Here is a 23,309-nt window from a genome sequence, read left to right on the forward strand (position 1 = left end):
GAAACATTTAGTTTGATATCTGGAAAGGTAATGAGAAAATAAAAATTCAGTGGAAAATTTAACTGATGGCCACACCCTCATTCAAAACATCCTGTTCACCCCTCTCCCCCCAAAATGATCTGGGAACATGGCAGAATGCCCCTCACCCCCCCCCCCCCTTAGAGGGAATTTTTGTTGTTTATCCTTAGGAGATTCTGGGGTCCTTGGAGAGTACATATGGTCACCTCTGCTTTAAGCCAAGGCAGCTGAAGTGTTTTCAATATTTGTGCTGGTACGGCTGTACCAGGAGCTCCAACTTCTTTTCCTTTCTATTGAGTGTTTGCATGTATTCCAAAGTTCCATGCATTTTGCAATAAGGTGGCTTCCCTTGGTTTGCAATAATAGGGCCAATGACCCATCAATTATCATTATGTTCTTTAGTTCCTCCCCTTTTTCTGGGTTAAGGAGGGAAAAAGGGGACCTCTAGTTCAGTTCACACAGAGAAGCCTTTCGTACAGGACATGAATCAGTTCCACCTGTAGAAAGCTTCATTTTTTACAGCTTTTCTGGGGGGATCCAGTCCCACAGCTCTACAGAGAACTACAGCATATCCTTTGTTGGGGAATTTAGTTCCAAACTCTACAACCAGCTCTTTGCTGGAGAAATACAGCTCCACGGTTTTACAGCCAGCCTTCACTGGCAATTGAAAGCCTTCTTTCTTCTTGGAAATCTACTAAAGGACTCTGTTTGGTAAGGACCACTTGCGGCAGCCATAAAGCAATTTGGATCAGGTATAGGGGCCCACACCAGCAGAGCTTAAGCCAGATTGCCCAAGGAGGGGTCAAGGATTGCCCTTGTAGAAGGAAGAAACAGTTTATGAAGAACGTTGCCTGTCCCTTGTGGACAAGATTTAAGCAAGCCACCAGTTGATTCAAAGCCTTGAAGTATTTGTTTGTTTTATTGAAGATTTAAGCAACAATAAAAACTTTGTTGAACTTTCTAAGTCTTTAAAAGAACTTTGTGTGGGGAAATCCGAAAGGCCTCTCAGCCGAGGCACTCCCGGCATCCCGTTGGGCATTCAGAAAACACATCCTGTCTACAGACTGTTTCACAGGCCCAGCGCGTGACAGCACAGTATTAATCTTATTTTTCATCCACAGACACATCAAAATCTGGAAGAAAACACTTGGAGAAGGAAGTGAGTTTCTTTTGTTAGTTTTCTGAGACATGGGCTGAAAGTCAAAAAGGGTCGAAAAAGGGTTGACCTACTTGTGCACATCTGAGACCCTCTCATGTCAGGCCAAGGTTCAAAATGGCATTCACTCATAGTCCATTGAGAAACCCTTTTCTGTTAATAATAATAATAATAATAATAATAATAATAATAATAATAATAATCTTTATTTATAGGTTGCTCTGTCTCCCCAGGGGGACTTAGGGTGGTTTCCAGGGGGAAAGACCAACATTCAATGTCTTGGTGATAAACAACACATAAATCAAAAACAGTGCAATATAAACATCAATTTTTTGTGTATGCCAGGAGCGACTTGAGAAACTGCAAGTTGCTTCTTGTGTGAGAGAACTGCCCAGGGGATTCCTGGGTGTGTTACCATCCTGTGGGAGGCTTCTCTCGTGTCCCTGCATGAGAAGCTGGAGCTGACAGATGGGAGCTCATCCCGCTCTCTGGATTCGGGCCACCATCCTTTCGGTCAGCAGGCTTGCTGGCAGAATGGTTTAACCCACTGTGCCACCTGGGGCTCCATAAAAATCATTATAAAATCATAAATTCTGTTAAGCCAATCTTTCTCTCCACACCCTTCAATGTGCAGAGAGAATGAGCAAACAACAAGAAGTAGAGCTCACTGGAAAAGTCTAGTTTATCAGTCAGTTCCTGACCTTGATATAAGGCATTGTTTCCTGGTGAAGCAATCTTCTGTGTTGTTACTTTGATCTTTTCCATCATGGAATGGAAGGAGGTAAATCCTGAATACAGAAATAGAGGGGTGAGACAGCATGGGGTGCAGACATTCTCACATTGTTTGATTTCTGGTGGGAATTAATTAGAGTGGGGGCCTTGGTGGTACTGAAGTTCTGATGAGAAGTACCCTCCACCCCATTCAAAGAGTGTTTTAATTCAGAGGGCACTGGGGACACACTGAATCGCTGTCATGGCAATCTACCTCATTTTGTGCATCTAAGTGATTTTGTATTAGTGTGTCTTATATAAAAATGCCTATTTTGCGCATTGTTTCCCATGTAAAATATGGGGGGGGGGTATGAAAAAGTACCCTGCAGACAAGAACTCCTGATCTACTGAAATTCATGTAGGGAATGTTTGATGCATGCCTTGTAAGTCACTTCTATCGATGTGCCTCATCTTCCTTCAGTCTCTAAAAGATGACCCTGCCACCCAGCCACAAAACATAGTCTATGCTGAATTGAAGAGGTATAGTAGCAATAGGAGCCACCTCTCGTCAAAGTCATTGACAGGTGCCAAGCTCCCTTGAAGGAGGAAGTCCAGCCCCTTGAAGGAAGGAGTCCACCCCCCCCCCCCCACACACACACACACAAAACAGGAAATGCCTCCCAGGAAGACCCTCCTCTGAATGAAGCTCCATATCCACCCCTACTGACGGAACTTACCACATAATGGAACAAGCCCAGACATGTTTCAACGAAGCCTTCTTGGAGATGCTTATGAACCGAAAGGTCCTGCCTAGACCAAACCCTATGCTTGAGGAAATGAGCAGCCAGGGGCCATGTGCTTGCTCTTAAGTGCCTCACGTGGATGCTCTGTGGCCAATAGGCGATGGTTTTAGGCCCATAAGTTGACCATGTGATACTGGGTCCCATTAGGGAGGGTTTTTTAGGAATAAATACGGCACATGAGTTTAGGGCATCCTCTGACCATTTTCAGAAAACAAAAAATATGGAATCACCAGCCGGCCCTTCAAGCTTGGAGATACCTGAGTCAACAGTTGATGAATCCCAAAGCAGGAAACGCTACATCAACTCAAGTTCTGATGAGGATGAAGGGTCAGGTGATTTCGCTAAAAGAATTCGTGAGGAAGACGATGTAGTTTCTGAATATGTGAACATGCCTTTGAAGATGCTTTCAGAACCATCCGCTGAGCAGGTAAAAATCATAAAACTATTATTCTGATCCCTCTTAGGGATGAAGGGGTCTGTTTCAAGGACCAATGTTGTGAACTGAAAATCACTTACACTCTGATCTTTTAAATCATTTTATGGGGTTACAAAAAATCTGTCTATCTCTGCTATCTGGAAGCTCTGACGTGTTCCAACAAACCAGCTTCAAGTAAGTATGAGTATGAGTTTTGAAGGAAAATGGAGCATGTATGTATGGGACTTTTAGTCATTGTATGTGTTTTTTTCTAATCTGATTAATTTGTTATTTATAGGTGACCCCTGAAATGACCGCTATTTAATGTCCTGGCCATGTGGTTATGTCAAGTATTTTTGGTTTGGATGTCAAGACTGAAACAGGGGATGTAGACCAGAAGATGCTCATGATGGAAACTGCAAAATCAACAGTGTGTGGAATATTAGATCATTGTTTAAATGAAATATTATTTTAGGCATGTTTTGGATGCCAAATTTCTGCGGGAAACCAGATGTCCCATGAATGTGTGTTATGGAACAACAAATTCCTAAGTAAAAAGCTAACGGATATTTGTAGAAATTTATGTTTTAAAAATGACCTCCATATTTTTTTATATTGATAGCTTACAGTCAAAACACTCTGTCTCTGAACCAGAAAATAGTGGATTATATTTTGAATTTGGTAATAAAAACGGCCAGACTGAAAAGGCCATTAAAACTCTATATGATGGGATGAAAAGCTGAAAAGGTTCTAAAAAAATTGGCCATATAAACATTATGTCAAATTTTGGCCTATCATAGTCAATTTTAAAAAACAATAAAAGCTGCAGCTACTGATGGCTGCTTTAAAAATTCAAAAGTGTGCTAAAACGTAATCAAATACATGGTTCTTTTTAAAAAATGCAATAAAATAAAATTGGTTTTAAAACATAAAGCTCAATGTGCTTTTTTTCTGTGGGGATTAACTTTTAGAAATACATGTGTGGCTATATTGTTGAAGACTTTCATAGCCGGAATCAGTGGGTTGTTGTAGGATTTTTCGGGCTATATGACCATGTTCTAGAGGCATTCTCTCCTGACGTTTTGCCTGCATCTATGGCACGCATCCTCAGAGGTAGTGAGGTCCCGGGACAACATGTCCAATTGTGTAAAGAGAAACCTGGAACTTTTAAAACTGCTTATTAAGGTACCTTAATGCCAGAGAAAAGTCATATTGTGCACGGGCTCCAACGATTTAATTGCTCCTATCTCAGAAATAGCACTCAATACTTTAAAGGGGAACATCCCTTTGGTCCCACACCAGCTAAGGACATTGAGAAAAAGGTGTTGGCTTATTAGAATTCTGGTAAACAGCAAGGTGTCTCTTTGAAAAAAGGCTGGAGGGTTTTTGGGACCTCTGCTAAGTTTTGCTGTTCCTCTGTTAACCAGTCTTTTAACAAAGCAGTGATGGAATATGCTAAAAATTTGTATCTGGTTCCTAGCCATCAGCTGGATCAATTAAGAACTGCACCTCCCAAGGATGAAAACATCTGAACTACGGTCATCTCATCCCTAGATAGAGAAATGCTGGGGATTCTACGCAGGTCTGATTTATCCGAACATGAAAAAGCATGACTCTAAGATACCTTACTTCAAAAATATTTAACCCATGTAAAACAGAGGGATGCTGAGAACCAAAGTTTAAATCTGCTTCCATCTGAACCACCTGCTGAAGAAACAACAGCGTCCCCTTCTGTTTCGTGACGTGAAGTGGTGGACGGCTTGCCTGCTAGATACAAGAATCATGCGAGATTGGTGCTCAACAAAATAAGCCAAAACAAGAATATTTCTACATGGGATGATAAAGGATCCTTCGTGTATAAAGGAGAGGTAATTCCCAGATCTAACATCTTGGACCTGATCAAAGGTGCAACCCAAACTCATGCCTTACCTGTCATCAGCCTCCCTAAAGGGTGGGATGTTTTTATGAAGGCCTTGGCCAAAATAAACACCCCGACATCTGTGATAGGTAATATGTCCAATAGAGAATTTCTGGACTATCTAAAGAACCCTAAGTGTTCACCTCCAACTCAAAGACTCAAATCTTCTAAGGAGCAATGGCAAGCTAGCACCTGGCGTTAGCTTGTAATACAATTATTTTCAGTGAATAAAATGCTTCTTTTCTTAAATCCTGCTTTATTGTCTATAGATGTTCTTTTTTTTTTAAAGAGACACATGTCATATTCCACAAGCACCCCTAGGAGGGGCTGTTTATTAAAACACGACTATGAAATGCACTAGAGGAAATACACTGTTGTATCATCTGGAACATATCTGAGGCACGGGGTTGTGCGTTCATTTTCTTTACAAAACGAACAATTATTTTGTCATTTTTATCCAAATCGCCGGAATATAACGTGTGAATATTTTTAAAGGACTGCCCCCTGCAGCGATGATGAAGGAAAAATATGCAGTGATGTCCACAAACAACAGAGTCTGAGGCCTGTACAGGCCTGCATTGATACACAGTTCACAACGGCTTTAGGAAACAACACATAGTCAGGAGGGTGTTCATATGAGTCAAAAATTCAGCAGTCCTTTAATTCGGCAGGTAAACAGCTAACCAGTGTTCTCTCGGGAGGTTATGGGGATGAGTATTGATAATCAGCACGAGCACTCTTTGCTGCAGATGCTTTCTTGGAAGCTTGTCACAGGGTAACACCCCATAGAAACGGTTTTGAGTATAGGGGTTTGAGCTTAGTAGATGAGTTAACTGTAGGCTATCCATTTCACATATAATCAAACAAATCCCCCAATAAAGGATCATATGTCACTTTTTCCTCTCCATAGTGATACAGTGTGTCCTTTTACTGCCTCTAACTCTCTCCAGCATGAACTTTCCACCTCCCGAGCCACAGACCGCTGTCTGCTCGCCTGGGATGCGTTTCCAGTGTCCTGAGTAGGCCAAAACTGTGTTCCTCTGAACCGTGGATAAGGAAACCCCTTGGGTATCCGCGGGTCAACGGATCGTTTCCAAACTGGTGCCATTCTTTTCCTAGAATAATTTTAAGACTAATTGCTATCTCACTTTCTGTGCTATGGACCCCTCCACTCCAGGAACAACCTTTTTTCACCCCAAAACTTCCTATGGAAACCAGCTGGTTGAGATCCATGGATTCCTGCTGCAACATTGTTCCTGCCGCCGTCTTGTTGATGTCCAGAAGCCTGTTGATCTGGGGAACATGCTGCGGTCACCCCCTGGGACTCCCAGAAAGCAAACAGGCCATCTTGGCCCTATGACGAGATGGGATTTATAGTTTCCTTCGCTCAGATGAATGGACCCTGACCCTCAGTGCTTGCAATGATCCCAGTATGAGCCCAATGGACTCATACATTTCCCTTGAGACTCATGAACTTTTCAGACTTTCATTGGACTTTTGCCAACTTTTCGAAAACTTCTTAATTTTTTTAGAAACTTTTTTTCCTCGAATCCCTTGGACTCTCACTATGATTTATGAACTTCTTAATGGATTCTGGTGGGTGGGATGGGCTGATGGAAAATGGAGCATGTATGTATGGGGCTGATAGTCATTGTATGTGGGTTGTTTTTTTTTAAAAAAAATGATTAATTTGTTATTTATAGGAGACTTTAAACACTTTGTAAAACTTCAATTTCCATGATTCCATAGCGTGGAACACAGACAGTTACAGTTGTGTCAAATGACATTAATTCTACAGTGTAGCTGCACCTTCTGTCTTGAATAGTTATTTTGTATATGTAAATGTGGATAAAAACTGAGTTAGGCTGCTGTTGTGTTAAACCTGAGCAAAAGCCATTGCTTTTCTCTTACATTTTATCTAAATATGAGGGAATGAAAATGAGAGTCATGCAGGAAGATACAGGCACTTTAGTTATAAAACAAAAAGTTATTTTGAACTGTATATCAGTCACAGTTCTATGCTAAAATCTGTGTCATTCTTAGAAGTGAGGTTGGGGCCTATTTACACTGTCATATAATGCAGTGTAGACTCATAGTGTACAAGCATCATTCAACAGAAAAATATAAGACATTTTATACACTGTTGACAGCTATTCAAACTTCCTCCACCTCCTCCTGATTGGCTGAGAAATGGGGACAGCTAGGATCCACACAGGGATTCCCCAGAGGTCTCCCGGATGTCACTCTCAGGAGAAGGGGATCCCCATGGCGGAAAGAAGGATAGCTAATTATTGGTAGGTTTAAAGATTGGTAGGTTTAAAGATCCAGTGCATTGCAGAGACACCCCTTGGGAGGGTGTGAAACCGAGGGGGATGATGACATGGGTATGCAGGTGATTTCTTGATTGTATTAAATGTCTAGTTCCATGAAGACAAAGGTGCAAGCCTTGATGACCAGAGGCTTGGCTGCCTATTCAGAAGGCTAATGTATTCATCTCTGTTTTAGCCTTCTCTTCCATGGGAATGATAACCCTCCAGTCATAGTTAAACATCCTTAGCCCATCTGTCTTACATGCATACACAAAGGGACTGATATTATCTGGCTTGGGAGACCACTGTTCTTAATTGTTCAGCTATATCTGTTGCCAGGTGCTTATGTAAATAGGTGACACTGGGGAAGTGAATGTCTCCAGGACATACAGTATTTGATACAATTTTATACATTTAGAAATTGATACAGTACACAAGCAATACAAGTTACACAAGAAATATCATCTTATACATTTATTAAAGGGTTTTGGTTTGATATAGTTTGAATACATCTGCTGCTGGGTCCTTCTGGAGCCTCCAACGGCTTCAATATTGTGAAACTTCAAAAGAGCACAAGAGGTTTTATTTTGTGTGGGATAAGGGTTTTGGGGGAGTGTATGCTTTGTCGTGTGTAATACGTTGTGTGGTGGTGACTGAATGTTATGGAAAAAATGAGTAGAAAGTTTAGACTGAAAATAGTGGATAACATGTTGTAATAGCAAGTCCATATGTCTTAAGTTAAGTAACTGATAATAATATGTACTCAATGTCAGAAATAACTGATTGATTGACTAAGATAGGTATGTATACATCAAAAATATTGTTACCTCACTATATTTCTTATGATTTCTTGCTCTGTTATGTACCATAACTAAAATATACTGCTGTTTGGTTTTTCTAAGAGCAGAAAATGTTGGAAAATCATATCTCTTGCTTGGAGTCTCTCTGAAGGTCTGGATCACTTTGGGGTGTGGGGTGCCATATCTTGATGACATACATTGTCAAACTAGATTATGAGTCTACACTGACCTTTTTTTCACAATATTTTTATTGTTTCAACATTACAACCTCTTGCTTCCACTTCGTTTCCATTGGTGCTCATAGTTATGCACATTTCATTTTCATGTACCACTTCTTTTGTCTGCACCTTCTTTTTGTATACATCCCTCTCTTTTATTGTTAAAATTTTTAACACTTTTCATCTTCAGTTAAATGCTGGGTTCTGTTTTTCGTAATTTGTACAGTGGTGGGAAAGTCTAGTATACACAACATCCTTTGCCTCAAGCATGGACAAACTTCGGTCCTCCAGGTATTTGGACTTCAACTCCCAGAAATCCTAGCCAGCTTACCGGCGGCTATTAGGAATTGTGGGGGTTGAAGTCCAAAAAACCCGGAAGGCCAAAATTTGCAAATGCCTGCTTTATCCCCTTACACCAGTGTTTCTCATCCTGGGGGTCAGGACCCCTAGAGGGGTCATGAGGGGGTGTCAGAGGGGTCACCAAAGACCATAAAAAACACAGTATTTTATATTGATCATAGGCGTCCTGTATGGGAAGTCTGGCCCAATTCTATCATTGGTGAGGTTCAGAGTACTCTTTGATTGTATGTGAACTATAAATCCCAGCAACGACAGTTCCCAAATGTCAAGGTCTATTTTCCCCAAACTCCACCAGTGTTCACATTTGGACGTATTGAGGATTCATGCCAAGTGTGGTCCAGATCCACCATTATTTGAGTTCACAGTGCTCTGTGGATGTAGGTGAACTACAGCTCCAAAACTCTAGCTCAGTGCCCACCAAACCCTTCCGGTATTTTCTGTTGGTCATGGGAGTTATGTGTGCCAAGACTGGTTCAATTCCATTGTTGGTGGAGTTCAGATAATCTTTGATTGTAGGTAAACTATAAATACCAGCAACTACAATTCCCAAATGACGAAATCAATCCTCCCCACAACCCCATCAGTATTCAAATTTGGGTGTATCGAGTATTTGTGTCAAATTTGGTCCAGTGTATGAAAATACATCCTGCATATCAGATATTTATGTGACAATTCATAACAGTAAAATAATTACAGTTATGCAGTAGCAACAAAAATAATTTTATGGTTGGGGGTCACCACAACATCAGGAACTGTATTAAGGGGTTGCAGCATTAGGAAGGTTGAGAAACACTGCCTTACACCAACACTACCCCTACCTTTTGATTTGCTCGTTTACATATTGCATTTTTACAAGGTCTGTTTATTCAAGTGCATATCAGTAGCCTTACTTCATGGAACAATGTGTGACCACAGGAGATGTTTCCTACTGATTGAAAGTTTCTGAGAGATACACACTTTGGAGGAGGATAGCAGACGATGCTGTTATCAGTTTCCTGTAAGTCCAGATGCATTCTGGGGTCTCACCAAAAAATATCGCCATCAATAGACTTGACAATAGGAGTGCGAGAGCTTACCATTTGCAGGACCGAATATTTCTTTGTTGGGATGCCTGCTTTCTTCGTCCTTTTACTTGGGTGAGGGCAGCTGACAGAAGAAAGGACATTGACTATGGAAGGCAGGTGGGGGGAAAGATAGCTTTCAGCTATCTGAAAGGAAATGCTTTGCATACAAGTGAGGTATTGGGATAGAAAAAAATCCTCCCCAAAGAGATGGGGCGATGGAAGAGGTTTCTTAGTAGTAAGTAGCACTGCATTCTGTCCATGCTCAGCGGCTCATTGTTTGGATTTGCTATGTAGGGTGGATGACTTTCTAGGTGATGATTTTCTGGAGATCAGCCTCAGACTTCACCATGTTTGTGTTTTGGGCAGGCGAGCGAATGGAGAAATGTGGTGATCTGGCAGAGATCTTGTCCTTGTTTTAGTAATGGCTCTTTCTCGCTTTCCAGGATCCTCATTGTGATAGGAGAAGAACAAAGGCCATGGTAAGAATATGACAACAATAACAAATGGGAAACTGTCTTTTCGGGAGTGGCCTCTTTTCCAATGGAGCGTGTCTTTGTTCCTGTTTTTAGCTGCTTCTCAACAATTATTAAAGAACATTGCTTTCCAATCTGTTTTCAGTTGCGGATGCTGAAGTTTTAACTCTTATTATTCTGTTTTAACTTTGCTGATCAAGAGTATGGTATTTCCAAGGGTGCATGTACACAGTAGAATTAATTATAGTTTGACACCACTTCAACTGCCATGTTTCAATGATATGGAATCCTGGGAGCTGTCGTTTAATGAGGCACCAGCACTATTTGGTGAAGGCCTTGTAAAACTACAATTCGGTAGTATTGTGCGAGGGCAATTAACATGGTGTCAAATTGCATAACAGTAGAGTTTCATTTATCCAACCTTCACTCATCCAACATTCTGTATTATCCAACACAGTCTGCCTCCCACCCAGATCCAGAACTGTTTCAATACATTGCAATGTTTTGGTGCTAAATTCGCAAATACAGTAATTACTACATAACATTACCGTGTACTGCTTTTTCTGTTGATTTGTTGTAAAACATGATGTTTCGATACTTAATTTGTAAAATCATAACGTAATTTGACATTTAATAGGCTTTTCCTTAATCCCTCCTTATTATCCACCATTTTTTGCTTATTCAACTTTCTGCCAGGGCATTTATGTTGGATAAGCAAGACTCTACTGTATTTATACAGTCTAAATTCATTATAAGACTAGTATTTCAATTTTATCATGGCAATTTAATGGCAGGCCTTTTATCTCAATTTCTGAATGGTAAACCAACACTTATTTACATTCTCTTGAGTCAGTGAAATAGGTCTGCTTTAGTCGGCATTAACTTTAGTCTAATACATTTCTGATTGTTTATGAACCTCCAGATGTTTTGGTCAACATCTACAATAATAATGATCTCTAACCACCGGAAATGTTGGCAAGGACTCATGGGCATTAGAGTCTCAAACATCAGGATGGTGCTGCTAACCTGGTTTGCAATGATGTTCAAAAGGAATTTATATTACATTAGTTACAGTAGAGTCTCGCTCATCCAACATTCTGCATTATCCAACGCAGTCTGCCTCCCACTTGGAATAATGTCCCAGGTGGGAGAAAGAAAGAACTCTTGTCTGATTTGGTGCTAAATTCATAAAGACTGTAATTTCTACATAACATTACTGTGTACTGAACTGCTTTTTCTGTCGATTTGTTGTAAAACATGATGTTTTGGTGCTTAATTTGTAAAATCATAATGTAATTTAATGTTGAATAAGCTTTTCCTTAATGCCTCCTTATTATCCAACATTTTCGCTTATCCATTATTCTGCCAGCGCATTTGTGTTGGGTAAGTGAGACTCTACTGTATATCGTATGAAAGGAGGAGAATTAAATAACTACCTAGAAAAAATAAGTAAAAAATGTAATTCCATTTGTGGGGTAATTTGTTAAATATTTCTGAAATTAGGGGAGGAGGTGATCTTTTTGTTGTCGTGGCATAAAATAAAAAACTACATTATAATTTTTTGTTGTTGTTGAGAGCAAATATTTTCTTTTTTTCTTCTGGATATTCAATTGCCCTATTACAGCCCCAGTCATGTTCTGTATTTTCTCATTTTGTTCAGGGGCAACTATGACTTTCCAACCTGGAATGGCCAAAACAGAAGAGTTGACCAAGATTTCAATTTCAACAATGAGTGGGTCATTTTGCACTTTTTAATATAGATTTCCAGCATAGCTAACAGAAATATCAATAAGTCCTGGGAGTTGTGGTTTTACAAGATCTCTAGTCCAGTGTTTCTGAACCGTTCTAATGCCGTGACCCCTTAATACATTTCCTCATGTTGTGGTGACCCCCAACCATAACATTATTTTGCTACTTTGTCATTTAGGAGTTGTAGTTGCTGGGATTTATAATTCACCTACAATCAAAGAGCATTCTGAACTCCAGCAACAACGAAATTGAACCAAACTTGGCACACAAAACTCCCATGGCCAACAGAAAACACAGGAAGGGTTTGGTTGGCATTGACCTTGAGTTTGGAGTTGTAGTTCACCTGTATCTAGAGAGCACTGTGGATTCAAACAGTGATGGGTCTGGACCAAACTTGACATGAATATGCAAGATGCCCAAATGTGAACACTGGTGGAGTTTGAGGAAAATAGACCTTGACATTTGTGAGTTGTAGTTGCTGGGATTTATAGTTCACCTACACTCAAAGAGCATTCTGAACCCCACCAACAATTGAATTGGACCAAACTTCCCACAGAGAACGTCCATAACCAACAGAAAATACTGTGTTTTCTGATGGTCTTCAGCGACCCCTCTGACACTCCCTGGCGACCCCCACAGGGGTCCCGACCCCCAGGTTGAGAACCACTGCTCTAGTCCTCTCTGCCAAAGGTTATGGTGCTTGACCAAGCTATACACCCCAGGACTATATCATTGGAAATAGCAACCTTCCAAGCCTCCACTAACTGTTTGTAAATATGTATAATTGTTAACGGATATTGTATGTACATTTCGGCTTGCCAGTTTGACTGTACCTCTTTGGTTTGAAAGGGGCTTCAGACACAGGACTTCATTTTGTATTTAGTATGCTTTTAGACCTCAATGGAGGTGGATGCGGTTTGTCTCCTTTCAGACTTCAGTGAGCACAGTTATTCAGTTTGGATTATATTTATATGCTTAAAGACATTCACCTATGGGCTAGTATGCTGAATATATACAAGAAGTTTGTTAGTAAACCTGGGATGTTATTTTTAAAGAGGACTACTTTGTTTTTGTCTCTTGAGTGCATTTTTTAAGGGAGAGTCGATGGGCAATTTCAGCTGCAAAGAAACAACCATCCTCTGCTAACCAAATGAGTTTTTTTTAGTGGCATGTCTTTATCCTTGGCAGTTTAAAGACATGGTTCTTCAATTGAACAGCTGAGTTACCTGTGCGCCATTACATGATTGCTTATGAATATAACTTGTTCAAAGAGTTGACTTCTAACAAGGTCATGCTTTTCTTGACTAGTGATTTTCAAAAGGTGGTCTCTACATGTTCATGGGAATTCACATTTGCTAATCAAATGTGACATCATTTTTATCTTTTCAATAAGGTTATGGTGCACTTATTTCCAATAGGTTTTATTTATTTAGTATTTCAAACATTTGTACCACATCCTTCTCAACCCCCGAGTGGGGACTTAGGGTGGCTTACAATGGCAACAATTCGATGCCGGCAACATACAAGACACATTACAATGCAACATTACACTGTAGATAAAAACATTCAGTTAAATTCATTTAAAAACATTGTTATTAATCAGAGTGAATCCCTGGTCCCAAAAGCATGTTTTGAGCTTCTTCCTGAAGTAAGGGAGGGATGGTGCTGACCTAATTTTGCTGGGGGGGGGCATATTCCACACACAGGGGGCCACCACCGAGAAGGTCCTGTCTCTTGTCTCCACCAAACGCGTTTGCGAAGAAGGTGGGATCGAGGGGAGGGCCTCCCCGGACAATCTTAGATTCTGAGGCAGGACGTAGAGAGAGAGATGTTCAGACAGATAAGCTGGGCCAGAACTGTATAGGGTTATAGAATTTCCAATATATATATAGCATTATGTCATGGCAATTAAAGTGATGTCAAATTGCATTCATTGTACACTGTAGATGCAGTCACGTAATACTTCATTAAACTCCATTATTGGCGCTATTAATGTATGAAAATAAGGTATCCTGTTTTGGTAGTTTCTCCTGGAAAATGGGTCACTATCCACATCAGGCAACTGAAGGTATGTGAATCTGATTTCAGTCAAAGGTTTGAATAAAACTTAGTTTATACCAACGTTAGAGAAGACAGTACATCACTTGAGGTTATTCCACCATACAGAAAGGAAATAGATAAGATGAATTCTTCTGCATTAAACATAGAGATCTTTTATGATGTCCCTTGCCTCTTTACCAAAACATGATTTTTGTGTTTGTATTTTCTTGTCAATCCAGAAAGATGCCCATAAATCCATCCAGCCAATTGTATCCTGTTTTGGTAGTTTCTCCTGGAAAATGGGTCACTATCCACTGTAATAACACCTTTAAGATACAGGGTTCTATCCATTTAAAGAAAGATGGAAGATTCACAAATCATCACCAATTCAACTCTAGAGGCCATCCTGTATCTTTCCCTTTTATTGTGAACCATGATGATGGAGGGTTGTACCAATGTTGCTATGGACAGGGTCACTTTCTATGCAGAGTTGGGGAAGGACTGGAACTTGTAATAAGAGGTAAGAGCCGAAGATGAACGTTTTGGTCTGGTTTTCAGAGGAATATCTAAGTCTGAAATCAGGTGGATGTTTCTGTATAAATTGGGCCACAACAATGGCCCTATCATACTACACAATTATAGCAATATGATTCTACTTTAATTTTCCCAGCTGCATCCTCTGAAATCCTAGAGTTTGTACGTTTTTTGGAGGGAGGGGCAAAGAGAATACTGAGAGGTGACACGATTATTATTTATGAATTACTGAAAGTATACGATACTAGCCATCCCCTGCCATGAGTTGCAGTGACCCAGTCTGTGTATATGTGTTTTTGTGTGTATATATGCGTATATGCGTGTATATATTTCTGTATATGTATATATGTGTCTTTGTGTATATATATCATTTTGTGCATGTGTTGTAATGTATTTTTTTTTGTTTTTTGGGAGTTGCAGTCCAGGAATAGGAATTTGGAAATATGCATGGATTGGGATGCTCTCAAAGAGATCCAAGGGGAAGAAAGCTTGTATCTTGGAAGCAGTGCATTTGGATCATCCTCCTCTCCTAAAGAGCCTGGTCTAGGGGATGCTGGGAGCTGTAGTCTGGAAGAGAGTGTGGATATACTATTGTGTGTTTTGTTTGCTGGGGGAGTCGTTTTTGGCATGCGCTGTAGCGTCTTTTTGCTTTTTTGGCTTTTTAAGTCCTTTCTGCTGTGTTTTTCAGTGTTTTTATGAGTGATGGTCACTTGTTGGTCTGATAGGTGTATTGTGTCCAAATTTGATGTCAATTCGCCCAGTGGTTTTTGAGTTATGTCAATCCCATCACATTTTTATTTATACAGATATATAGAGTGAGCTTGTTTTCTGCTGTTCATCCCTACTAGCCAGAATCCTGTTTCTAGCAGTTTTGTGATCCTTCACAATGTCATCTTTTCCTTTGTACAGATTCCAGATTACTCAGACCACAAGTCTCCTTTGGATCTATTCCAGTACGCATTGGAGACGTCTTTACTGTCCATTGCAGAGTCCAAATAAATGCTGAAAAGTTTTATTTCCAAAAGGATGGGAAAGAAGTGCCTCACCAAACACCATCCAAGAATGAGCTAACAATCCAAGGAGCAAGTGAGGAGCATGTAGGGAATTATAGCTGCAGTTATTCCTGGCAGTTTCTCATGTCAAAACCCAGTGACTCTATGTTGCTGCTAATAACAGGTGAAAGCGTTTGCATCCTTCCCTCTCCCTTTTGTTCACTGTTGAATTTCAGTTCTTAGGACATGTTTTGCCTTTATTAGAAAAGCACTGTTGTTGTTTAATCATTCAGTTGCTTCTGACTCTTCATGACCTCATGGACCAGCCTACTGATCCATTTAGTTTTCATGGCAAGAATACTGGGGTGGGTTGCCATTACCTTCCCCAAGAGTTATATTTAGTCTGACCTCTCTGCCATGACCTTCCCATCTTGGGTGTCCATGATTTCGCTTGTAGCATCATTGAGGTGCTCAAGCTCCAACACCGCAACAAGGCAAAGGTCCTTTGCTGGAGAGAAAAGCGCTAGACTACTTCTTTTGATAGGGCAATTGAAGGGAGAAATCAATGGGAGATGCCTTTTTAAAGGTATTGAGGAAATGATGAATAATATAAAGTTTATTTTTCTGATGTGAGGAATGTGTGATTTAACACTTCTCACTTCCAGAAGAGTAAAATCACATATCCCCCAGAGATGAGGAAACTTCAGGTGGAAATACTTTGAGAAAGGAGAAAGAGGAAAAGTCTTCCCAGAAAAGATGGGGTAAATCTACATTGCAGAATCAATACAGTTTGATGCCACTTACCGTATATACTTGAGTATAAGCCGACCCGAATATAAGCCGAGGCACCTGGTGTTACCACAAAGAAATGGAAAAGATGATTGTGTAAATGTGAGGAAAGCTTTTTGATAGCGTTTGCCTTTCTGTACACAGGGCTGCTCTTTTCTAAATATATGAGGCTTAATTGCTGATGAAGAGCATCTCTATGTTACGTCATTTTTGAACTCTCAAATGTTCTTCAAGAAAAAAATCTCATCCATGTCCAGTTTTAAGACATTCAGAAAAAAGAAAAAAGAAGGGGGAAACCATCTTGTCCTTCCCCTCTGTGCTGTTCGCATCTTTCTCAATGTATCAGCTACTGGAAGAGCCTCTACTTCAGAGGTTCTTAACCTGTGGATCTCCACAGGTTTTGGCTTTCAACTCCCAGAAATCCCAACAGCTGGTAAACTGCCTGGGATTTCTGGGAGTTGTAGGCCAAAACACCTGAGGACCCACAGGTTGAGAACCACTGCTCTACTTGGACTCTGTTAAATATCCGTCGGCAGGTTCAGGTTCATTTTGTGAGATAACAACAACAACAACAACAACAACAACACTTTATTTGTACCCCGCTACCATCTCCCCAAGGGACTCGGTGCGGCTTACATGTTGCTGTAGAGAAAGTAGCATTCGTCTATCTAGTGCAATTTTTAAAATGTACGTGCTGTACATAGCCACAATTACTCCTAAAACGGTGGTTCCTGCACTCTGATCCTTCATGTATTTGGGGCTTCGACTCCAAGAAGTCTCAGCCTTATATCCCAGAATATTAAGGTAGAAAATCCCACAATATCTGCTTTAAACTGGGTTATCTGGGTCCATACTCAGGGTCTTCCCACACAGCCCCATATACTAGAATATCAAGGCAGAAAACCCCACATTATCTGAGTGTGGACTCATTTAACCCAGTTAAAAGCAGATATTGTGGGATTTTCTGCCTTGATATTCTGGGATATAGGGCTGTGTGGAGGGGCCATATATTCACATACAAAGCAGACAATATGAGTTTTTATTCAGCTGTGTAGAAGGGGCCTCAGCCAACTTGGATAATAGTCAGAGATTCTGGGACTGGATCTACACTGTCATATAATACAGATTCAGAATGCAGATATGCATTGAACTGGATTATATGGCAGTGTAGATTTATATAATCCAGTTCAATGCAGTTTATCTGCATCTCGAGACTGGATTATATGGCATTGTAGATCCAGCCTGGGAGCTGAAGCACCTTGAGAAGCTAAGCTAGAGAATCACTGTTAAGGGTAATTTCAGCACAGTTTGGAATTGCATTATATGGTCAGTGTAAACACATATAATGCACTTCAGTGCAGTTCAAATGGCATTATATCAGTCTACATCAGGCATGGGCAAATTTGGCCCTCCAGGTGTTTTGGACTTCAAGTCCCACAATTCCTAACAGGAATTGAGGTCCAAAACACTTGGAGGGTTGAAGTTTGCCCATGCCTGGTCTACACTGATCATATATCGCAATTCAGTGCAGTTCAAACTGCAATATATGGCATTGTAGACCCAGCCATGCTTTCAACAGTGCATCAGAGACCATATTGGAGTGAAGAGAAAATGCAGCAAAAGTGAATCTTTGAGAAACCACATTTGGCTTTACAGAGAAAAGGCAAGCAAAAGTTCCCATGGATGGGTGCCATGACTGACATTCTGTGCTTGCCATATCATTTTCCAATTCCTTCTTTTCCTAGGTGCTGACTTATCACAGCCAACCATCTCTAGCGACGCAAGTGGGCCAGTTGCCCGTGGGGCACAAATTTCAATTACGTGTGAAACTAAAATGCCTCCTGTCATATTCTATCTCCATATAAATGAAAATCCACCCAAAAGAATAATGGATTCTAATGAGATAAAAAGCAAATACTACTTCAAGAATTTCAGCGAAACAGATCAAGGGTCGTATAGCTGCAGCTGTGCACGCCAGGAAAAACCTTTTCTGGTCTCAGAAAGAAGCCATACCCTGAACCTTCTTCTATTAGGTATTTTCCTACTTCTCCATACTCGCTTGGAGTTATAGTTTAGTTTTATGCTCTTCCCATACGACACATCAAATTGAGACGCTCAGAAAGGTTGACATTGAAATAAAACGAATATCAACTAACATCAACATCAACATCAACTAACAGAACTTCTAACATCAACATAGGACACTGCTTCCATCCTCTTTTTCAGGAGCTCATCAGAATAGGGAAAAGGGGATGGAACATGTTCATGTTGTTGTCTTTGTCACTCCCAGCTGATTCCGGATCTCAATGTGAGCTCCTAACTATTGCAGATAACTGTGGGCCCTATATCCCAGGATATCAAGGCAGAAAATCCCACATTATCTGAGTGTGGACTCAGATAACCCAGTTCAAAGCAGATATTGTGGGATTTTCTGCCTTTATATTCTGGGATATAGGGCTGTGTGGAAGGGCCCTGTGCTGACATTAGCAGAGATGCCCACGTAAACAGGAATAAGGTGGGGAGATCAGCTCCCTCTTTCCTCGTCATGTGGGCACCTCTGCTGATGTCAGCACAAAGTACTTCAGTAAACCACAAGCTGAATATGAGTCAACTGTTTGATGTGGCAGCAAAAAAGCCAAAATTTAGGTGATCAAAATTTTAGAAGTTTTGGAAGACAAGCCCTATGAGGAGTGGTTTAGGAAACTGAGGTTGTTTAGCTTAGGAAAAGAAGGCTGCAAGGTGACATGATTGCCTTGATTAAATATCTGAAAACGTGTCACATTGAGGAGCGGAGAATCCACATCATCTGCTTTGTACTGGAATATATGGCAGGTTGGACTCAGATAACCCAGTTCAGAGCAGATATTATGGAATTTTCTGCCTGGGGGAGGTCACAAGGAGTTTTCAGAGGGGTCACCAAAAACCATCAGTAGACACATATTTCTGGTGGTCTTAGGAACCCCTTTGGCAGAGAAGGTTGAAGACCGCCTACTCTTCTCTTCCATTTTGAAAACAAATGGCAAATCCTCCCACCAAAAGTCCTTCTCCTGCTGTGATTGGCCAGCTCTCTGCCAGCCTCTCAGCCAAGGGAAGGGCTGTTTCTAAGACTCTATTGCAAATTCCTTCCAAATCCCTCCACTATTTTATGTTGATCATGGGGGTTCTCAATGATAGAATTTGTCCCAATTCTATCATTGGTGGGGCTCAGAATTCTCTTTGATAGTAGGTTGGCAAACAGTGCCAACAAAGAGGGAAAAATAAGGCAAGTGCAAAGAAGCCAGAATGGATGTCCAAAGAACTTCTAACTGTGCTAAGACTCAAAAGAGACATGCACAAGAAGTGAAAAAAGGGAGAAATCACCAAAGAAGAATTCAAACAAATAGCCAACTCCTGTAGGGAAAAGGTTCGCAAGGCTAAAGCACAAAATGAACTCAGGTTTGACAGGGACATTAAAACAATAAAAAGGGCTTCTTTTCTTATGTCAGTAGAAAAAGGAAGAACAAATCTAAATCTAAAGGCCATTTTCTTAATATTTTAATAGGCAAACCTGGATAATTTAATCCTCAAAGAGGAAATAATGCTACCAAAGAAACAAGCTGTATGCAGTGTACACCACGCAGTTGGGAAATTTGCCCACAGAGGAATGGATCTGAATAATTCAGTAATTCAGTAAAACCAGCTATCTACTCTCACTAGTAATACACCTATGATGATGTCTTTAACTATGTCATTTTCCACTTCCACTTTCTGGATTAAAAAGGGAATCTTTTAATGAGGGCACCCATCTTCACCTTTTTTTCATGTTTTTCAGATGAGGAATCCAATAAAACCGGACACACTGTTCTCATTGCCATTGGTGTATGTGTAATTCTCTTCATTCCCTTCCTGCTACTTATTCTTTTTTGGTTCAAAAGAAGAAGAGATGGTAGGTTTGACCCCCTTTGAAGAATTTCAAACATTATTGGCCAGGAATCTGTAAAGAAGCTAAGGGACACTTGTAAAGATTGGATGGTTTCCTGCTCTTACAGAATCAAATAGTAAATGATATTTTAAAAAGTTGGGCACGTAAATGAACAAGAATTTGGGGGGTGTGGGGGTTAAAAAGATTCCCAATACTGGAAATTGGCTATAAATTAGTTATGAACTGTGTCCAATCCACTGCTAAATTTCAATCAACCTTCTGATGTCTCTTTCATCTGTCTTTTCAAAGTCCCCAACATCTCACAGATGAAAATGGAGACATCTATGGTCAACAGATATAGATGGATGGTTAGATAGAAAGATACACAGGGCCCTTCCACACAGCCCTATATCCCATTATCCGCTTTGAACTGGAATATATGGCAGTGTGGACCAATAACCCAATTCAAAGCAGATATTGTGGGATTTTCTGCCTTGATAGTCTGGGTTATATGGCTGTGTGGAATAGCCCATAGATACATAGAGGTGCTTGTTTTGCTCATAGGCTTGAACTTGAGAAAAAATCCATTTCAATGCTTAATTTTGTTTCTTTACAGCACTATTGGAAGAAACGCAAACAAGGTAAGTGGTCTCTGGCATTCAGCTTAAATTCCACTGTCTTGAACCCCCCCCCCCCCCCTTTTGACCTAGGGATGGTAGGATGCAATGCTGAACTAAAGAGAGGGATGGTGAAGAACAGATGCGAAGACCCAGACTTACTTTAGAAAGCGAGTAGTGTAGTAGAAATTAATTTTAAAAATTATAGTAATTAGAAGAATATACTTTATCTTATGTTTACTAGACTGGGAGGGAAGGGAATGTGTGAGAACCAGGAAAGTTTCTGAATTCACTTAGAACTAGGATTACATGGTAGATTGTGAGGTGCAACTAAAGACGTCCGGATTTTTGGGGAGTCATGATGGATGGTTGGTTGATTAAATTTCAAGAAGCAGAATCTTTCATTCTCTGACGAAAAGTGTGTTCAAGCAGATTAGAAAGGTTCATTGAATTCTTCTGGAAATCCAGTTTGGCTAACTGTGTTTCCATTGGCCAGAGGAATGTCCTTTGGCGCTGAGTGAAGAGCTGAGTAGGCTCCTAGAGTTATTTGGGGTACTGATTCAAGAAATTGCATTGTATAGATAGTACGCCACTCTGAGTCCCCTGCAAGGATGAGAAGAGTGGGATATAAATGAAGTAAAGTAAATAATTAGATCACATCAGCTCTGGTTTCTTAGATATGGTGAGTAAGCAGATGACGACTAATATATTGCATATATTCTGTATCTCAAAAACTACAGCTAATAGGGGAACACTGGTTCCATTTTTGGAACCAGTTGGTCAAATATACCCAAACATAGGGCTAAAATTTGAGGCACCAAAATAGATATTGGTTTTTCTTTTCTCCTCTTGATTAGTGGCGAACGCTCTTTCAGAGTTTTGAGGATTCATCGAGCAACAAAACATTCTGGTAAGAACAGTTTATGGGTCATGTCACATCATGCTTCTCTCTAGATAAGTATCTTGACTTTGCGGGTCTTCCAAGGAGTAGTTCCACAAAATGTTAAAGGAGTCTTTTGAGATTGCACTCCTTATAATGGTTGTTTCTGTTTCTGCTTCAAGTCCTCTCCGAAATGTGTTTGGGAATTTGGTCTGTTCTTAGTGGTAGCATCAGCTTGTCCCTTTTCAAGTACTCTTTTTTCTCCCTTGAGATGTGATTGGCATTATTTTCTGCCACCCCCTTCATCATCTTCCCTGGGTGTCCCTTCCCCAGTATCCACATCAACTATTTCATACATCATTTTCAATTTGGTAATGATTCCTGGCTGTCCCCTCCCACATACACACACACATTATTTCTTTTTCCTGTTTTTACTTTTCTGTTTAACTGTGTATAATCACAGTGCTATGGTGCCATAAGTCTACACCCCTTTAAGAACCATATATCTAAAAACCAAAGAGAAGAAACTTTCAGTCCGATAACTTGAATGTATTTATGCCCCCTTCCTATTAAGCCCTAAATGATTCCAGCCCAGTTTACCTGTCTGAACATATCTCCCTCTACAAACCAACAAGGACCTTAAGATCATCTGGGGAGGCTCTGCTCTTGGTCCCACCATTATCACAATCACGGTTGGTGGGGATGAGAGATGGAACCTTCTCCGTTGTGGCCCCTCGGCTGTGGAACTCCCTCCCTAATGAGGTCAGATTTGCTCCCTCCCTTCTTACATTCTGGAAGAAACTTAAAACCCTGACCAGGCATGCAGCCGGGGGGGGGGGGGGGGGGCTTGAGAGCCTTCAGCCCCCCCCCCCGAAATTCTCAGGGTGGTCTGCAAGAAGGCCTTACTGGTACATTATTTAAACTGTTATGTTTATATCATGATCTGATCACCATACTCAATATCCCATAAGCATGGGGGTATTGGGGTAACAATACAAAAGGTTTGCTAGGGTAGACCCTCTTTCACTCAGCTCCCCCCCCCCCCCCCCCCCCGAATCAAAATCCTGGCTACGGGCCTGAACCTGACTATGGGATCAAGCATTTGCAGAATAGACTAATTTACTGGTGAAGACAAGATTTGATTGGGCCGCAGTGGATTGATTCAGGATGACAATGTGATGTGGCGGCAAAAAAAGCCAATAATGTCTAGATCTAGGGAAGTAATGCTACCCCTCTATTCCGCTTTGGTGAGACCACACCTGGAATACTGTGTCCAATTCTGGGCACCACAATTGAAGAGAGATATTGACAAGCTGGAATCTGTCCAGAAGAGGGCAAGTAAAATGATCAAGGGTCTGGAGAATAAGCCCTATGAGGAGCGGCTTAAGGAGCTGGGCATGTTTAGCCTGAAGAAGAGAAGGCTGAGAGGAGACATGATAGCCATGTATAAATATGTGAGAGGAAGTCACGGGGAGGAGGGAGCAAGCTTGTTTTCTGCTTCCTTGGGGACTAGGACGTGGAACAATGGCTTCAAACTTCAAGAAAGGAGATTCCATCTGAAC

The 23,309-nt window shown here is 40.7% G+C and overlaps 1 protein-coding gene and 1 long non-coding RNA gene across 2 annotated transcripts in view; both read left to right on the forward strand.

Annotated features, from left to right (window-relative positions):
* The first annotated feature begins 3,229 nt into the window (after positions 1-3,229).
* On the forward strand, positions 3,230-4,036 carry LOC137097245 (uncharacterized). The gene is made up of 2 exons (XR_010910082.1): positions 3,230-3,298; positions 3,402-4,036. It is a non-coding gene; the product is annotated as an uncharacterized lncRNA (long non-coding RNA).
* A 5,727-nt stretch (positions 4,037-9,763) lies between these two features.
* The window catches only part of LOC132777898 (leukocyte immunoglobulin-like receptor subfamily B member 4A), a 15,961-nt gene continuing 2,415 nt past the window's right edge, over positions 9,764-23,309 (forward strand). Inside the window, exons 1-9 of the mRNA XM_060780434.2 lie at positions 9,764-9,844; positions 10,216-10,251; positions 11,906-11,977; positions 14,274-14,554; positions 15,478-15,744; positions 18,095-18,382; positions 20,161-20,274; positions 20,867-20,891; positions 21,725-21,777. Of these exons, the coding sequence (XP_060636417.2) occupies positions 9,816-9,844; positions 10,216-10,251; positions 11,906-11,977; positions 14,274-14,554; positions 15,478-15,744; positions 18,095-18,382; positions 20,161-20,274; positions 20,867-20,891; positions 21,725-21,777 (1,165 nt within the window). The 5' untranslated portion in view covers positions 9,764-9,815. The remainder of the gene's footprint in view (positions 9,845-10,215; positions 10,252-11,905; positions 11,978-14,273; positions 14,555-15,477; positions 15,745-18,094; positions 18,383-20,160; positions 20,275-20,866; positions 20,892-21,724; positions 21,778-23,309) is intronic.

This window comes from Anolis sagrei, chromosome 6 (assembly GCF_037176765.1).
Source record: "Anolis sagrei isolate rAnoSag1 chromosome 6, rAnoSag1.mat, whole genome shotgun sequence".
Taxonomy (NCBI): Eukaryota; Metazoa; Chordata; class Lepidosauria; order Squamata; family Dactyloidae; genus Anolis; species Anolis sagrei.